Raw genomic sequence first — 14,666 nt, forward strand, 5'->3', positions numbered from 1 at the left:
GTACAATAGCAAACATTCCAAAAATTGTTGATTTTCTCTTTTCTAAGAGCAGCACTGTTCAAATGTTTTGGTGGATTTGAGCAGATCAACATTCCTCAGACCTTCATCTTTCTTTATTTTCAGATATTGTATGATGGACACAGTGTGCTGGTCATGTTTTGGCTCATTTTATATCTCATTATTGTTTGACAGCTAATTAAGGAAAAAGAAACAATTAAGGGGTCTGAGTCTTCAAGAGCAAGTCAAATAAAATTAATTAAAAAGAAGTTAATTATCAGCAAAAACAGGTCACTAATTAAGAAAAGGGTTAGAATGAAAACCTACAGCCACTGCAGCCCTCCAGGACTGGAGTTGGGGACCCCTGCCTTAGTTGTTTCTTTTTCCTTACTGAACAGTCAAAAAATAATGAGACACAAAACAAGCCACCACACAATGAGCTAACCTGAAAATAAAGAAAGATGAAGGTCTCTGTCATGTTGATCTGCTCAGGTCACCAAAATATCTTGACGGTAGTCTTAGAAAAAACAGAAAATCAACAGTCTGCTGTGGCAGAATGAGAGCAGCAACAAGTCCTGATATTCAATAACGGCTTTAATTAACAGCAAGAATTGGCTTCTCATTAAGAAATGGGTTGGAGTGAAATTGGCTGGAGGTTGACGTTCCAGTTTATCTGGTCATCTGTTGGCTCGTTTCACATCTCATTTCTGTTTGGCTGCCATTTAATGAAGAAACAAATCAATTCAGAGGACTGCATCCTTAAAAACAGGGCTATTAAAATGAAGGGCAAAGGTTAATCAGCAGTGAAAACTGTTCGCTGATTAGGAAAAGGGTTAGAATGAAAACATGCAACCACTGCAGCCCACCAGGACCGGAGTTGGACACCCCTGATTTAAAGTAACTCTCACCACACAACAAACCACCTCAGGATCCCAAAATTAGGACCCGAGTGCAATTGTGCAACCTCAGCACCACACAAGTTCAAATGGAACAGTGTGAGGTTTATTTTTACAGTTGCTGGTGTGCCAATCCTGCCACCAACCCCTAAGTTTTCCCTGCAAGGTGGAGGACCTGCTTGCAGGATGACATCATACCCAGGACATAGAAATTGCAAATTAAGGGCCTTGCTCAAGGGCCCAACAGAGTGGAATCACTTCTGGTATTTACAGGATCTGAACTGGCACCCTTCTGATTGCTGGCACAGATTCCTAGCCTCCGAGCCACCACTCCACCTTTATAAAGGTTGTTGACAAGTATCAGTATCTGAAAAGGTGCTCTAGATAAGCCAAACAGAATTGCTCTGACTTGCAGTAAGTTAAACAAACAGTTATTAAATGTCACAGTGAATTAAAATAAGAAAACATTTGGATGCTATTAACTACTTATGGTCCACATCTCTCTATATATAAAATCCAATGTCTGTCCGCCTTTCACGAGAGAACTACTTAACGGATTTAGATTGGGTTTTTTTCTATAATTTGGTTGAACATCCCAGTTGATTTTACGATGTCTCTCATTGTGCTAAGTATCATAGTTCGCCTGCGGTACTGATTTATTTGTGCGAATCCGAGAGACATGCAGCGGGCCGAGGGGAGGGGAGCGGTGGGGTCCTTCTCACTCACACACCAGCCTCGGGCCGACCTCTACCTGCACTTAACTAGCGAACAAGAGAACTACTTAGTGGATTTAGATTGGGTTTTTTCTAGAATTTGCTTGAACATTCTGGTTGATTTTACAATGTCTCTCATTGCGCTAAGTATCATAGTTTGCTTGCGGTATCGATTTATTTGTGCGAATCTGAGAGACATGCAGCGGGCAAAGGGGAGGGGAGTGGCGGGGCCCTTCTCACTCACACACCAGCCTTGGGCTGAACTCTACCTCCACTTAACTAGCGAACGAGAGAACTACTTAATGGATTTAGATTGGGGTTTTTTCTAGAATTTGCTTGAACATTCCAGTTGATTTTATGACATTTCTCATTGCGCTAAGTATCATAGTTTGCTTGCGGTACCGATTTATTTGCACAAATCCAAGAGACACGCAGTGGGCCAAGGGGAGGGGAACGGCGGGGTCCTTCTCACTTACACACCAGCCTTGGGGCGATCTCTACCTGCACTTACCTAGCGAACGAGAGAACTACTTAGTGGATTTAGATTGGGGTTTTTTCTAGCATTTGCTTGAACATTCCGGTTGATTTTACAATGTCTCTCATTGCGCTAAGTATCATAGTTCGCTTGCAGTACCGATTTATTTGAGCAAATCCAAGAGACACGCAGTGGGCCGAGGGGAGGGGGGTTGTACCCTCCTCACTCACTCGCCAGCCTCGGGGTGTGTACCTTACATCTGCTTAGCTAACAAACGGGAGAACTACTTAGCGAATTTAGATCGGGTTGTTTCCTAGAGTTTGCTTGAACATTCCGGTTGATTTTGTGACTTCTCTCTCGTCGCACTAAGAATCACAGTTCGCTTGCAGGAGTAGTATATTCGTGCCAATCCGAGACAGAGGATACAGGCTGAGGGGAGGGGGAAGTGTGATGTCAGGAGTAGGGAGCCGGGCAGTGTCCTCCTCGCTGTCCTGTTTCACTAATACGCAGACGGAGCCAAGGGGGACGGTTAGTCCTGACTAAAAAAGAACCAGAACTCACATTAACATTATACATAGTTATTGTCTGTTTTTACCTGCATTATTATCAATCTTTAATTTAATATTGTTTTTTTTTGTATCAGTATGCTGCTGCTGGAGTATGTGAATTTCCCCTTGGGATCTATCTATCTATCTATCTATCTATCTATCTATCTATCTATCTATCTATCTATCTATCTATCTATCTATCTATCTATCTATCTATCTATCTATCTATCTATCTATCTATCTATCAAAACATTCAAAATAAAAATTTTCTTAACTGTCTCCTGCTATTAATGTAATTATTTCATTCTTTGCATTTGATTGCTGTGTGCCTTAGTGTCACAGGACATGTCCTCAGTCACAGCCCCTGACCAGACTAGACCCCACTTGTAGTTCGGGACCATAACAGACATCATTAAGCAGGCATACACAATTTAATTTGAAGTAAGGAGTTTTAAAAGGTTTTGTCAGCTGGATAAACAGTATAATTGAAAAAAACAAAACAAACAAATCTAATGAAAGTGCAAAAGGTCAAGGATATCCATTTATGTGGGGAAATAGCATTCAGGAAAAAATCTTACTCATTTAAGTATCAAACTCTAAATGAATATTTATCTACCTATTGAATAAGGCTGGAGAGTAAAATAAAAAGCCTAGGGAAAAAAAAATGAAAAATTCACATTTTTAAATCAGCCAAGAAATAGATGACACCTTTAAAGGACATGTAGAGTAGGAAAGGAAGGATACAGGAATAAGAAACAAGAATAGCTAATGTGTGGGTTTAGTCTTGTATTATTATATTATTATTGTGGTCTCACAATAATGACAAAATGCTCAGAGCAGGATGTCACATGGGTGCCCAGGACAGTAGAGCTTAAAATGCCATGTGGGCCCTTAGATGAAGATTTATTGCTCTAAAAAGCCGCCACTTCATCTTAGTATATCTGTACTGTGTGCCCGTGAACTGAAGGAATTTTTGTAAGCTTTAAAAGTTTTTCTCTTAAAAGCGCTATTGCACATAAAGAATACTAGTCAGCTTGTGGCACCAAAGGTGTGTGTAGTTGGGTCTCCATTGAGTTACTTCTCTCCAGATGTCCGAGTAGATTTGCATTCCCTTGGGAAAAAAAGTAATTTCAGAGTTGTAAGTCTGGAGAGTGTGAAAATGGAGGAGGGCTGGGAATCCTTCAAATCTCACCTCTGCTTCATCTTGTCATCTTTACTTATTTAACAAATGAAAGGGACTATTAATGCTCAAGCAGTGCAGGCTTGTTTCTGATGACATTGTGTTGTGCAGCACCAGAAAAGAATGAGGGGAGAGGAAGTTGGAAGAATGGAGAAAGGCTTTGGAAGACAGAGGGTTGAAGATAAATAGGAAGAAGTCACAATATGTGAGGTTTAGTGATGATCAAGATTCAGAAGTTAGCCTGCAGGGAGAGCTGTTGATAAGAGCGGATACATTTAAATATCTAGGATCAGTGGTAGCCCAAGATGGAGAATTAGATGCAGAAATAACCCATAGAGTGCAGTGTGTGTATGGAACAATTGGAAGAAGGAATCAGCAGTATAGTGTGATCAAAGAATTGAGGCAAAGGTTAAAGTTTTTAAGACATTGATAAGACCAACAATGATGTAGGGAGCTGAGACATGGGCAGTAAAGAGAGTGGCATAGAAGAATTAAGATGTGGAAGAAATGAGAATGTTGAGATGGATGTGTGGAGTTACAAAAAAGGACAGAATAAGAGGAGAGATAATCGGAGGTACAACAAAAGTAGGAGCGATATCAAAGTAAGTAACAGGAAAGTAGGCTGGGATGGTATGGACATGTGATGGGGAGAGACAATGAATATGTGGTGTAAGAGATGGCCGGCAGCCCAAAAGATGGAAGGATGGGGGAAGGAAGCTTTCTCTCTCAATCTTCTGCAGACCATCCTTGGGAAATCCCACTTGGTCCCGACGCCATTTGATGACACCACTTCCGGCACCGGCGCCATTTATGACATCACTTCCAGCACCGTGGTCATCGATGACACCACTTCCGGTTCCGGTCCAGATGACGTCACTTCCTGTACCAGCCTTTAAAGCCGGCATATTCTCACTCTCATATCAGTTCTGTTCTGGACTCAAACCTGAATACAACTCATCTAAACAACCCTTTTGCAGCCTGGGCACAATATACAGGTGGCTGCCCCAAACCTTTTTGATGTCTTCTTGTTATTCTTGTGACACTGTTTGAGGCATTGCATGGATCTGCTCCCTCTTTAATTGTTGAACTTCTTACCGCATGCTTACCATCCAGGGTCCTCAGATCAGTTATTTATTTCGCAGACAAGTCAGAAGCTTATGGCTGACCGTGATGTGGCAGCTTTGGGACATCTCTATCATATGAAATAAGAGCTGCTCCCTCGATTAAAAATGTAAAACTTTCAGTTTTATTCTCTGGGATGTGGATCATTTTAAAGGGCTTATCATTAATATTTGTTAAGATGGTTATGTATTAATGCAGTGTATAGCTTGTTTATTAGCTAGGAACTGGGCTTTCACTGTTAAGCCCTTTTGTCAACCTATAGTTGTGTTAAATATGCTCTATAAATAAAGCTGACTTGATTGACTGTGATAATGGAGTCAAGACCAGACTAATGACTCTCTAACTGTAACCCTTTACATTTTTAAGAAAGTTTGTCTTTCTAATGCATTGCCCCATGTGTGCTCACACCAGAATTCTTACTTCTAATTGCAGTTTTGCATTTAAGACAATTGTACCTTACCTCCTCTACACAAAACTTGGACATAACTCATGAACGGGGGGCAGTGTGACATGTCTCTGCATCTGATGTTAGCAAATAAAGAAAATACTGTATAAGTGCACTTTGCTAATAAGCACCTGAGATTGCATGAACTGGTCTCAAACATAACATGCAAAACAGGATTGCGGATAATGAAGACTCCACTCCATCCACTTCAAATAACAAAAAAATAAAAAGCTGCTACTTACTTTGTTGAAAACATTTGTAGCCCTCTTTGTCTTTCGCCACTGTTCCAGGGGGACACTTAGCGCAGGAGAAGAGCTGTGGGGAGGGCTGCTTTGTGCATCCAATTCCTGGGAAGCATGGCCTGCCTTTACATGACTCAGTGATATTAGAACACAAAGGGCCAGAGAATCCCTGTGGACAAAGACATCCTACCACCTGTGGAGAAGAAAAGGAGAAGCGACACATACGGTAGGTCAGGAGAACTGCACCTCTGTTTGTTCCAAGGGAATCTGAACCCTAAGATGTGATTAACTGGAGTTCTCTGCAGTCAGCTGGCTTTATTTTTCTTTGTTAGCTGGATCCTTTGTCATATTTGAACCAGAGACATTGACTTCTGTATTATTATTTACATAACTAGTGATATGTGTTTACGTAAATGCAAGCTGTGTTATCTGTTTAAGTTGGGTTGAAATCTAAGCCATTTGTATAGACCTCAGAGTTAACATTTGCAGTGCATCAGAACATGCATATGTCTCTGTTATATGCCGTTTGGAATGGGATTTGTAAAAGCAGTAATGTTTGTGATGCACCATCTGTTGGAATTATATCTATACTAATAAAAGGCAAAGCCCTCACTGACTCACTCACTGACTGACTGACTCACTCATCACTAATTCTCCAACTTCCCGTGTAGGTGGAAGGCTGAAATTTGGCAGGCTCATTCCTTACAGCTTACTTACAAAAGTTAGGCAGGTTTCATTTCGAAAGTCTACGCGTAATGCTCATAACATGAACCTCTTTTTTGTCCATATACTGTAATAGAGTGCACCTCCATGGCCGTGGGAGGCGGAGTTGCGTATCGCGTCATCACGCCACCCACGTAATCACGTGAACTGACTGTGAACGCAGTACGTACAAAACAAGGAAGAGCCCCAAAGAGCGCTGAAGAAAACATTCATTACACAATTGAGAAGGCGGCGAAACAATAAGAAGCGAGCGAGTGACGCATACAAACATATTCATAAGTGCAGCTACTGTGGAAACAAAGCACGGTGTAAACCGTAAGTTTAAATTAAGTTTATAGAACGCTCCCGCTGCCGTTTTGCAATACCATATTCGCGACATACAAGTTTAATGAGAAGACACGAGGTATAAACGAGACTTTGGATCACTTTGTACGGAGTTAAAATTGCTGTAGCGAGAAACTTTTAAGTGCCGGGTCTTAGCTACATTAAATAAAGCCGTGGACATCGCAACATCACACAAGAGAGCGGCTCACGTGACATATGAAGCGACTGACGCATACAGACATATTCATGAGTGCAGGTACTTCGGAAACAAAGCACCCTGTAAATCTAAAGTTTAAATTAAGTTCATCGACCTACAAAAGGTTGCCATTGATTTGAGGCAAGATTGCTTTTCTCCTGTACAACTACACGTTGCATTCTCAACAGTAAGCTTGCACAGCTTGGTCATATTACAACCGGAGTGCTGAACTGACAACGTGGTATACAAAGAGAACTATAACAATTGTAATAAATGAACAAAAAAACAGCGGAGAACCCGTGGATTAAAATAAAAAGGCTGCTTCCTTGGCAAAGCAAGGAAAAAGGAATTCCTTAAATGGCATTTGTTTATAAAACAGCGGAAAAGATGTGTAAAGGCTGCTTCACAAAAAAACAGCAGAGCGCCTTATATGAGCAGGCAGTCAGCTAAAGAAGGGAATCAATAAATAACTATAATCGTAATAAACGAACAAAAAATAGCAGATAATCCGTGGACTACATAAAGGAAATGGGTACCTGAACAGAAAAGTGAGTCTCAAATAGCTACACAATAACTATAACAATCGTAATAAACGAACAATAAAAGAATACAGAATCGCTAAGCAAGGAGAAAGGACGGCCTTATATGGCGTTTGTTTATAAAACAGCGGAGAGGCTGTGTAAAGGCAGCTTCACAAAAAAAACAGATCCTTAAACAAATTGTTATTGGTATATTTTCCCTCAATTTAAAAAGTGTTTCTTTTCTTCTTAATAAAAAATTTAAAAAGCAGTACTTCGCCGCTGCGAAGTGCAGGGATTTGGCTCTCTCTCTCTCTCTCTCTCTCTCTCTCTCTCTCTCTCTCTCTCTCTCTCTATATATATATATATATATATATGTAGATATGTATATATATATATATATATATATATAGATATGTGTGTGAATGTATGTATGTATATATGTATGTCTATATATATATATATATATATATATATATATATATATGTAGATATGTATATATGTAGATATGTAAATATGTATATGTATATATACTGTATGTGTCTGTATGTGTATATATATATATATGTGTGTGTGTGTATGTATGTGTGTGTATATATATATGTATGTATATGTATGTATGTGTATATGTATATATGTATATGTGTGTGTATGTATGTGTGTATATGTATGTGTTTATATATATGTTGATATGTGTATATGTAGATATGTATATATGTATATATATGTTTACATAACCTCTTTAACACAATACATCTCCGCTGCGAAGCGCGGGTATTTTGCTAGTATATTATAATTGCCATGAATAATGGACTGGCATTCCGACTGGGATGGAGGACAATTTCATGCCCAGCTGGCAGGCTGTAATAGAAGCTCAACATGAATGGAGGCACAACCTGGCTGGGATGGGTCTCAATTAGTATGCAATCTAGATAAAAGAATAATGAATTGACTGGGGGAGTCTGGGAATTGAAAACAGTTCATCCCACAGTACAAGAGGTGGTGTTGCTCCTCTGGCTTGGTCCCAGTTTGGACACCCCACAGGGTTACCTGGGACTTGTAGTTTGGAAGGGCAGCCCTGACAGGGTCCTTGGGGACACCAGAGAAGAGGACCTCTTATTTTGTGTGCAACTCCCGTATGTCTCGGAGGTGCTTCCATTATGCAATGCCGTGGCACCAGAAGTACTCCTGTGTCCAACATAATAGGATGGATCTCATCTCCCTCTGAGAGTCAGAGTCGGAAGGAAGTGGACAACACTCTCTAAAGAGGAGTTGAGGAGTTGGAGAGAACATATCTGATGGACTAAATAAAGCCTACTGAGACATTGTTATTAAATAAAAAATAACTTTATTTGAACTTAGAGATGTGTCTTGTTGAGTTGTGTCTGGTGCTTGGAGCTCTGGAGTACCTCCTAGTGGTCATTATATATATACCAGAGTGGTCCAGATATAATTATGCAACTGTTCGACTGACAACCATCTCCCTGCCATTTTGGAATGCAGGGCAGGTGCTGCCATCTATCGGCAACAAAAGAATTTTAAGTGAAATCTCTATGTGCAAGGCAGGTGCTGTGAATTCTCTATGTAATAAACTTAATAAGTTATAGCGTAATGAAAATTGCGTAATTAGATCTGGACCACCCTATATGTATATACACGTGGAAAACAACATCAGGGCTTGTCAATTTGTAATTCCACCCCAAACCTAGGGTTGGTTCTGTCTTGTTACATTTCTCCTGTCTTTCCCTCTGCAGATCCAGAAACCAACATCTTACCAGCAGGTGACATCACTTCTGGTCTCAGGGCTCCTGGACTTGCCTCTTCTGCCTTACTGATTTCCTAACTGGCACCACCTCCATCTTTCTCCAGTCTAATGATAGACTCAGGTCTGCAAAGATGATACTCTCTCCAAGTGTTAACTCATATTCATTGTATTTGTGTCACAATATATGAATTTTGCCTGAGGGTGCTCCAAAGCTTTATGTGCGTGCTTTGTTGACCCATACTGGATACAAGACAAAGTGGATGAGGAAGCAATCATTGGAGACATGCATCATTTCACTTTTCACTATTGTCCTTCCAAAGTGTTTGCCAATAAAATGAAAATGACCAGAATCACTAAATCTTAAAAATTAAAATGCTCTTGCTTGAAATATCTGAGTTTAGGTACACAGCAGTCACTGAATGGGTTGGTTTATTTTGTGATACGTTGAGAGATCAGCACTTCTTCTCTGTTGAACTCAAAAACCTGAATGTTGCATTTGATGTGCATTGCTACTACTTCTCCTTTCTAAATAGATATGGGAGTTACTGTTGTGTACATCTCCATCTTTTTATTTGTTAAATGATATCCATACCCGTTGAGATTTAGATACAGACGAGGCATTATTATAGTAAATATGCTTTGTAGAATGACTACTCTCTTTCTCTGTGCTGTACCTGCTGATTATATCAGAAGATTTTACCTGAAACTTTCCTTTACGGTAGTTCTGGATTATTCTGCTGTAGTCGCAGGTGCCGCCATTCATACAATTACACATCTGAATGACAGGACTGGTCACGGTTTCTGAAAGCTGATCATTAACCTGTACTGTTAGGACCACAGGGTTTGCATTCCGGGGAGTCCACGTCAGTTCTCCAGTAACTGCATTGAAATGAAAGACAATCATTCTGCCAGCAGCAATAATAATAAATAACTAAATGAAAGAAACTGTCACAATTCAGTGCTGGTCACTCAGTTCATGACACCTGCTGGAAAGCTGATCCTGCTTCAGCTAGTGCTAGAGTTAAAAAATAAATAAATCCAACAAAATCCAGTCTTTTCCTTCAAAATAATGAGATGTTATAGAAATTATGGGGTAGTCAATTCCAAAAGGGTACCTGTTGTCAATTAAAGACCTTCAATAGGTCCCCTGTCAGTTTCATCACGATGTATATTTTGTTTTAACTATCTATCTATTTTTGGGACTTTCTTCGCTCTGCACAGAATCAAAAGCAGGGAGCGATGACAGCATGTTGGTTCCTTGACAAACAGACATTCACATCTACACCACCCTGATGTGATACATTCATACAAAAAGATTTTGAGAATGACACAGAGAAAAGCCAAGCAAAATACACCTTTTATTGGCTAACTAGAAAGATTTTTGAGAATGACACAGGTATTTGTTTTCACAAAGTTTGCTGCTTCCGTGTTGTCAGATGTTTCCTATGGTATACTGAAGTATAATTACAAGCAATTTCATAAGTTTCAAAGGCTTTTATTGACAATTCCATTAAGTTTAGGCAAAGAGTCAGTATTTGCAGTGTTGGCCCATCTTTCTTTTTTAGGACCTCTGCAATTCACCCTGACATGGTGTCAATCAACTTCTGGGCCAAATCCTGATTGATGACAGCTCATTCTTGCATAATCGATACTTGGAGTTTGTCAGAATTTGGTGGGGTTTTGTTTGTCCACCCGCCTCTTGAGGACTGACCACAAGTTCTCAATGGGATTTAGAGCTGGGGATTTTCCTGGCCATGGACCCCAAATTTCGATGTTTTGTTCCCTGAGCCAATTAATTATCACTTTTGCCTTATGGCCCGGTGCTTCATCATGCTGGCAAGGGCACTGTTGGTCACCAAACTGTTCTTGGATGGTTGGAGAAGTTGCTCTCGGAGGATGTTTTGGTCTGTGACAGATGTCCAGGTAGACCTTGCCCCACCAGGACGCCAGAAGAAGGGAAGGACCAGGAAAAGGGCAGTATCTTCCTTGGACAATGAGGGGGCGACCTCCCTGGATTACATGGGGGGCCACAGAGCTTGGAAGCTCAACCCTATGGAGGGAAGTGGCCACTACCATGGGGTGCATGGACAGCTCAGGAACTATGGTCCACAGCATTTCTGTCACACCCGGAAGTGCTGTCAGAAGAGGAGCTGAACTCACTTGCGGCACTTCCACCATGCTCAGAAGTGCTACTGGATGTTAATTAGGGAGCACTTGGAGCACTTCCGGGTGCTGTATAAAACAGGCCACCTCACTCCACTCAGAAGCCAGAGTCGGGAGCGAGTGAACATAGCTTGGAAGAGAGGAGTGGAGGCGACAGAGAGAGAGAAGGAAAGAAGTCTGAAGGACTAACTGCTGGTGATTGGTGCACTGTATTTGTGGGTGGTACAATAAATGTGTGGGTCCAAATATCTCCACAGGTCCCATTCTTAATTCATGGCTGTGCTCTTAGGCAAAACTGTGTGTGAGCCCACTCCCTTGGCTAAGAAACGACCCCACACATGAATGGTCACAGGATGCTTTACTGTTGGCATGACACAGGACTGATGGTAGCGCTCACCTTTTTCTTTTTTCCAGATGCCCAAAACAATCGGAAAGGGGATTCATCAGAGAAAATGACTTTACTCAAGTCCTCAGCAGTCCAATCCCTGTACCTTTTGCAGAATATCAGTCTGTCCCTGATGTTTTTCTTGGCTTCTTTGCTGCCCTTCTTGACACCCCACCAGGCCATCCTCCAAAATGTCTTCACCTCCCTCACTGTGCGTGCAGATGCACTCACACGGGCCTCCTGAGCAAGCTCTGCACTGTTGGTGCCCCCCAATCCCAAGCCATGAATCAACTTTGCTGGTCTTTCTTGGGGGCCCTGAATCCTTCTTCACAACAGCACTGGAAATGTTTTTTTGGGGGGATTAAGTTCATTTTCAAGGCAAAGAGGGACTTTGCATTTAATTGCAACTCATCTGATAACTCGTCATAACATTTTGGAGTAGATGCAAATTGCCATCATAAAAAACTGAGGCAGCAAACTTTGTGAAAATTAATATTTGTTGTCATTCTCAAAACTTTTGGCCATGGCTGTTCAGATTTAGCTGGTTCCTAGCTGTGTAGAATGGGGGTCCACACAAATTTAAAACCACAAGCAACTGCTATTGTGAAACAACTTACCTGGATTCATGATAGCCCCATCAGGAACTGGGAGTAAAAGTGAAAAGCTGATAGTGTCGTTATTTCGATCCACCGCCATGAACACAAATGTATTATTGAAGTTCACTTTACACTGAATTACAGAAGGGCCCGTAATCGAGGGAGGCATGTTTCCTGAAACGAAAATTATAAAGAACAGAGCATTATGTGTGTCTGCACCCCTGAGACTGACAGGAACATAAAAGCGCTCTCTTGTCCCCATGAAATGCTTGCGTTCATATAACAAGTGTTTCAATGTTTCACTAGAAAAGGTCCAGAGAAGAGTAACTAGGCTGATTCCAGGGCTACAGAGGATGAATTATAAGGAAAGATTAAAAGAGCTGAGCTATACAGTTTAAGCAAAAGAAAATTAAGGGGTGACATGATTGAAGTGTTTTAAAATTATGAAGGGAATGATTACAGTGGATCGAGACTGTTAGTTTAAAATGATTTCATGAAGAGAATGGGGGACACAGTTGGAAATTTGTTAAGGGTAAATTTCTCACAAACATTAGGAAGTTTTTCTTTACACAAAGAACGATAGGACACTTGGAATAAGCTACCAAGTAGTGTGGTAGACAGTAAGACGTTGGGGACTTTCAAAACTTGACTTGATCCTTTTTTTGAAGAAATAAGTGGATAGGACTGGTGAGCTTTGTTGGGCTGAATGGCCTGTTCTCGTCTAGAGTATTCTAATGTTCTAATGGAGTTAGTGAGGGGTGAGGCGCAGAGATATCTGGTCCAGTCAAGGTAACAAGAAGAGAGCATGGTACCACCACACAGTTTCCACAGGGTTAAGTGATAGAGCCATTTGTGTAACATGCCACACTGCACTATGATCTGCTGCCCAGCTATCTGTGATTTCCAAGGGTACTGCAGGTGCAAAGAGGGCAGGAGACTGAGGAGAGTCCAAACAGTGGCTTGGGGAACGAATTTTCATTATATTCATAAAAAGTCACAACCATTGAGAGCATCATGTTGATTGAAACACCACTGGCAGGAAGTACCAAATAGGCGATATTGGGACTCTATTCACTGGGCAATGGCCATTAGTCCAGAAACTGTTATACCAGTCTTTCCCCTTTCACTTACATTACCAAGAGCCACCACAGGTCACTGACAAGTGACTTTCATGTTGTCCTGCAGTCTAACCTCAGGAAAGGGCTTTCTAGAATCAAGACGTGAGTTTCCATAAGCATGAGAAGACAGTTCAAGCAGAGGCATACAGAGAAAGTGAGTAATATGTGAATTTCCCCTTGGGATTAATAAAGTATCTATCTATCTATCTATCTATCTATCTATCTATCTATCTATCTATCTATCTATCTATCTATCTATCTATCTATCTATCTATCTATCTATCTATCTATCTATCTATCTATCTATCTATCTATCTATCTATCTATCTATCTATCTATCTATCTATCTAATAAGGGGAGGAAAGGGGGATATTTGGTTGTGTTTTTATATATTTTTTCATGAACTTCCTAATTTTAACCAGTTGAATTTTCCTTCGTATTTCATTTAGTGTTAAATGCAGAATTAGCTAACATTGTAGTATTCTGGTTCTGATACAGGTCTCCAGTCCTTGGTTCAAATTGTGCCTTGTGTACCTTCTCCTCACGTCCATGTACAGTATATTTTCTCTCTGCACTCTCGCAGAGATGATAGATTAGCTCAGTGGTTCTCAAACTGTGGGGCGGGCCCCCCTAGTGGGGGCGCAAAGTAACAAAAAAAGGGGGGCGCAAAGATGTGAAAAAAAGAAAACAAGAATCGAATATATGAAAAATACATCTATTGAAAATAAAACAAATTAACTTAAACTACATTCTGATACTAGAAAAATAAATATAGAGTTAGATAAATGTCGATAAAAGTTAAGTAGGTACTGTATAATAAAATATGCATCTATGATATATCATTAATTAAAAAAGAACAAATTGGTATAAGTGGGCTCCTTTCAAAAAAAACGTTAGGGGGGCATGATTACAACTGTTATGAAAACTTGAGTCACAAATACTTAAAGGTTGAGAAATGCTGGGTTAGCTGGACTGGCCAAGTAGAAGTGAATGGGCCCTCTGATGCACTGGCATACTATCCAGAGTGGGTTCCTGCTTTGTGCCCAACACTGCTGTGATGGGTTTCAGCTTCCTGCAAACCAGGAATGGATTAAGAGGATTAGGAAAATAGATGGATGAGGAACAATGAATGAGTGAATAAATTAATTCTCCTTCCGTGAAAAAGAAATAAGCAGACTTTAACACACTTTTGAGATGGACTTGGCTTCAGCTATTGATGAGTAATATGATTTGAATAAAGATGAATTTGCTGTGAAATT

General features: G+C 40.5%; 1 protein-coding gene across 1 annotated transcript in view; it reads right to left on the reverse strand.

Moving 5' to 3' along the window:
* LOC114666033 (mucin-like protein) overlaps window positions 1-14,666 on the reverse strand; it is a 50,680-nt gene that overhangs the window by 14,531 nt on the left and 21,483 nt on the right. The window contains exons 7-9 of the mRNA XM_051919264.1: window positions 12,311-12,463; window positions 9,846-10,024; window positions 5,619-5,811 (exon numbers count right to left, since the gene is read on the reverse strand). Coding sequence (XP_051775224.1) covers window positions 5,619-5,811; window positions 9,846-10,024; window positions 12,311-12,463 — 525 coding nt within the window. The remainder of the gene's footprint in view (window positions 1-5,618; window positions 5,812-9,845; window positions 10,025-12,310; window positions 12,464-14,666) is intronic.

The sequence above is a fragment of the Erpetoichthys calabaricus genome, chromosome 15 (assembly GCF_900747795.2).
Source record: "Erpetoichthys calabaricus chromosome 15, fErpCal1.3, whole genome shotgun sequence".
Lineage (NCBI taxonomy): Eukaryota > Metazoa > Chordata > Cladistia > Polypteriformes > Polypteridae > Erpetoichthys > Erpetoichthys calabaricus.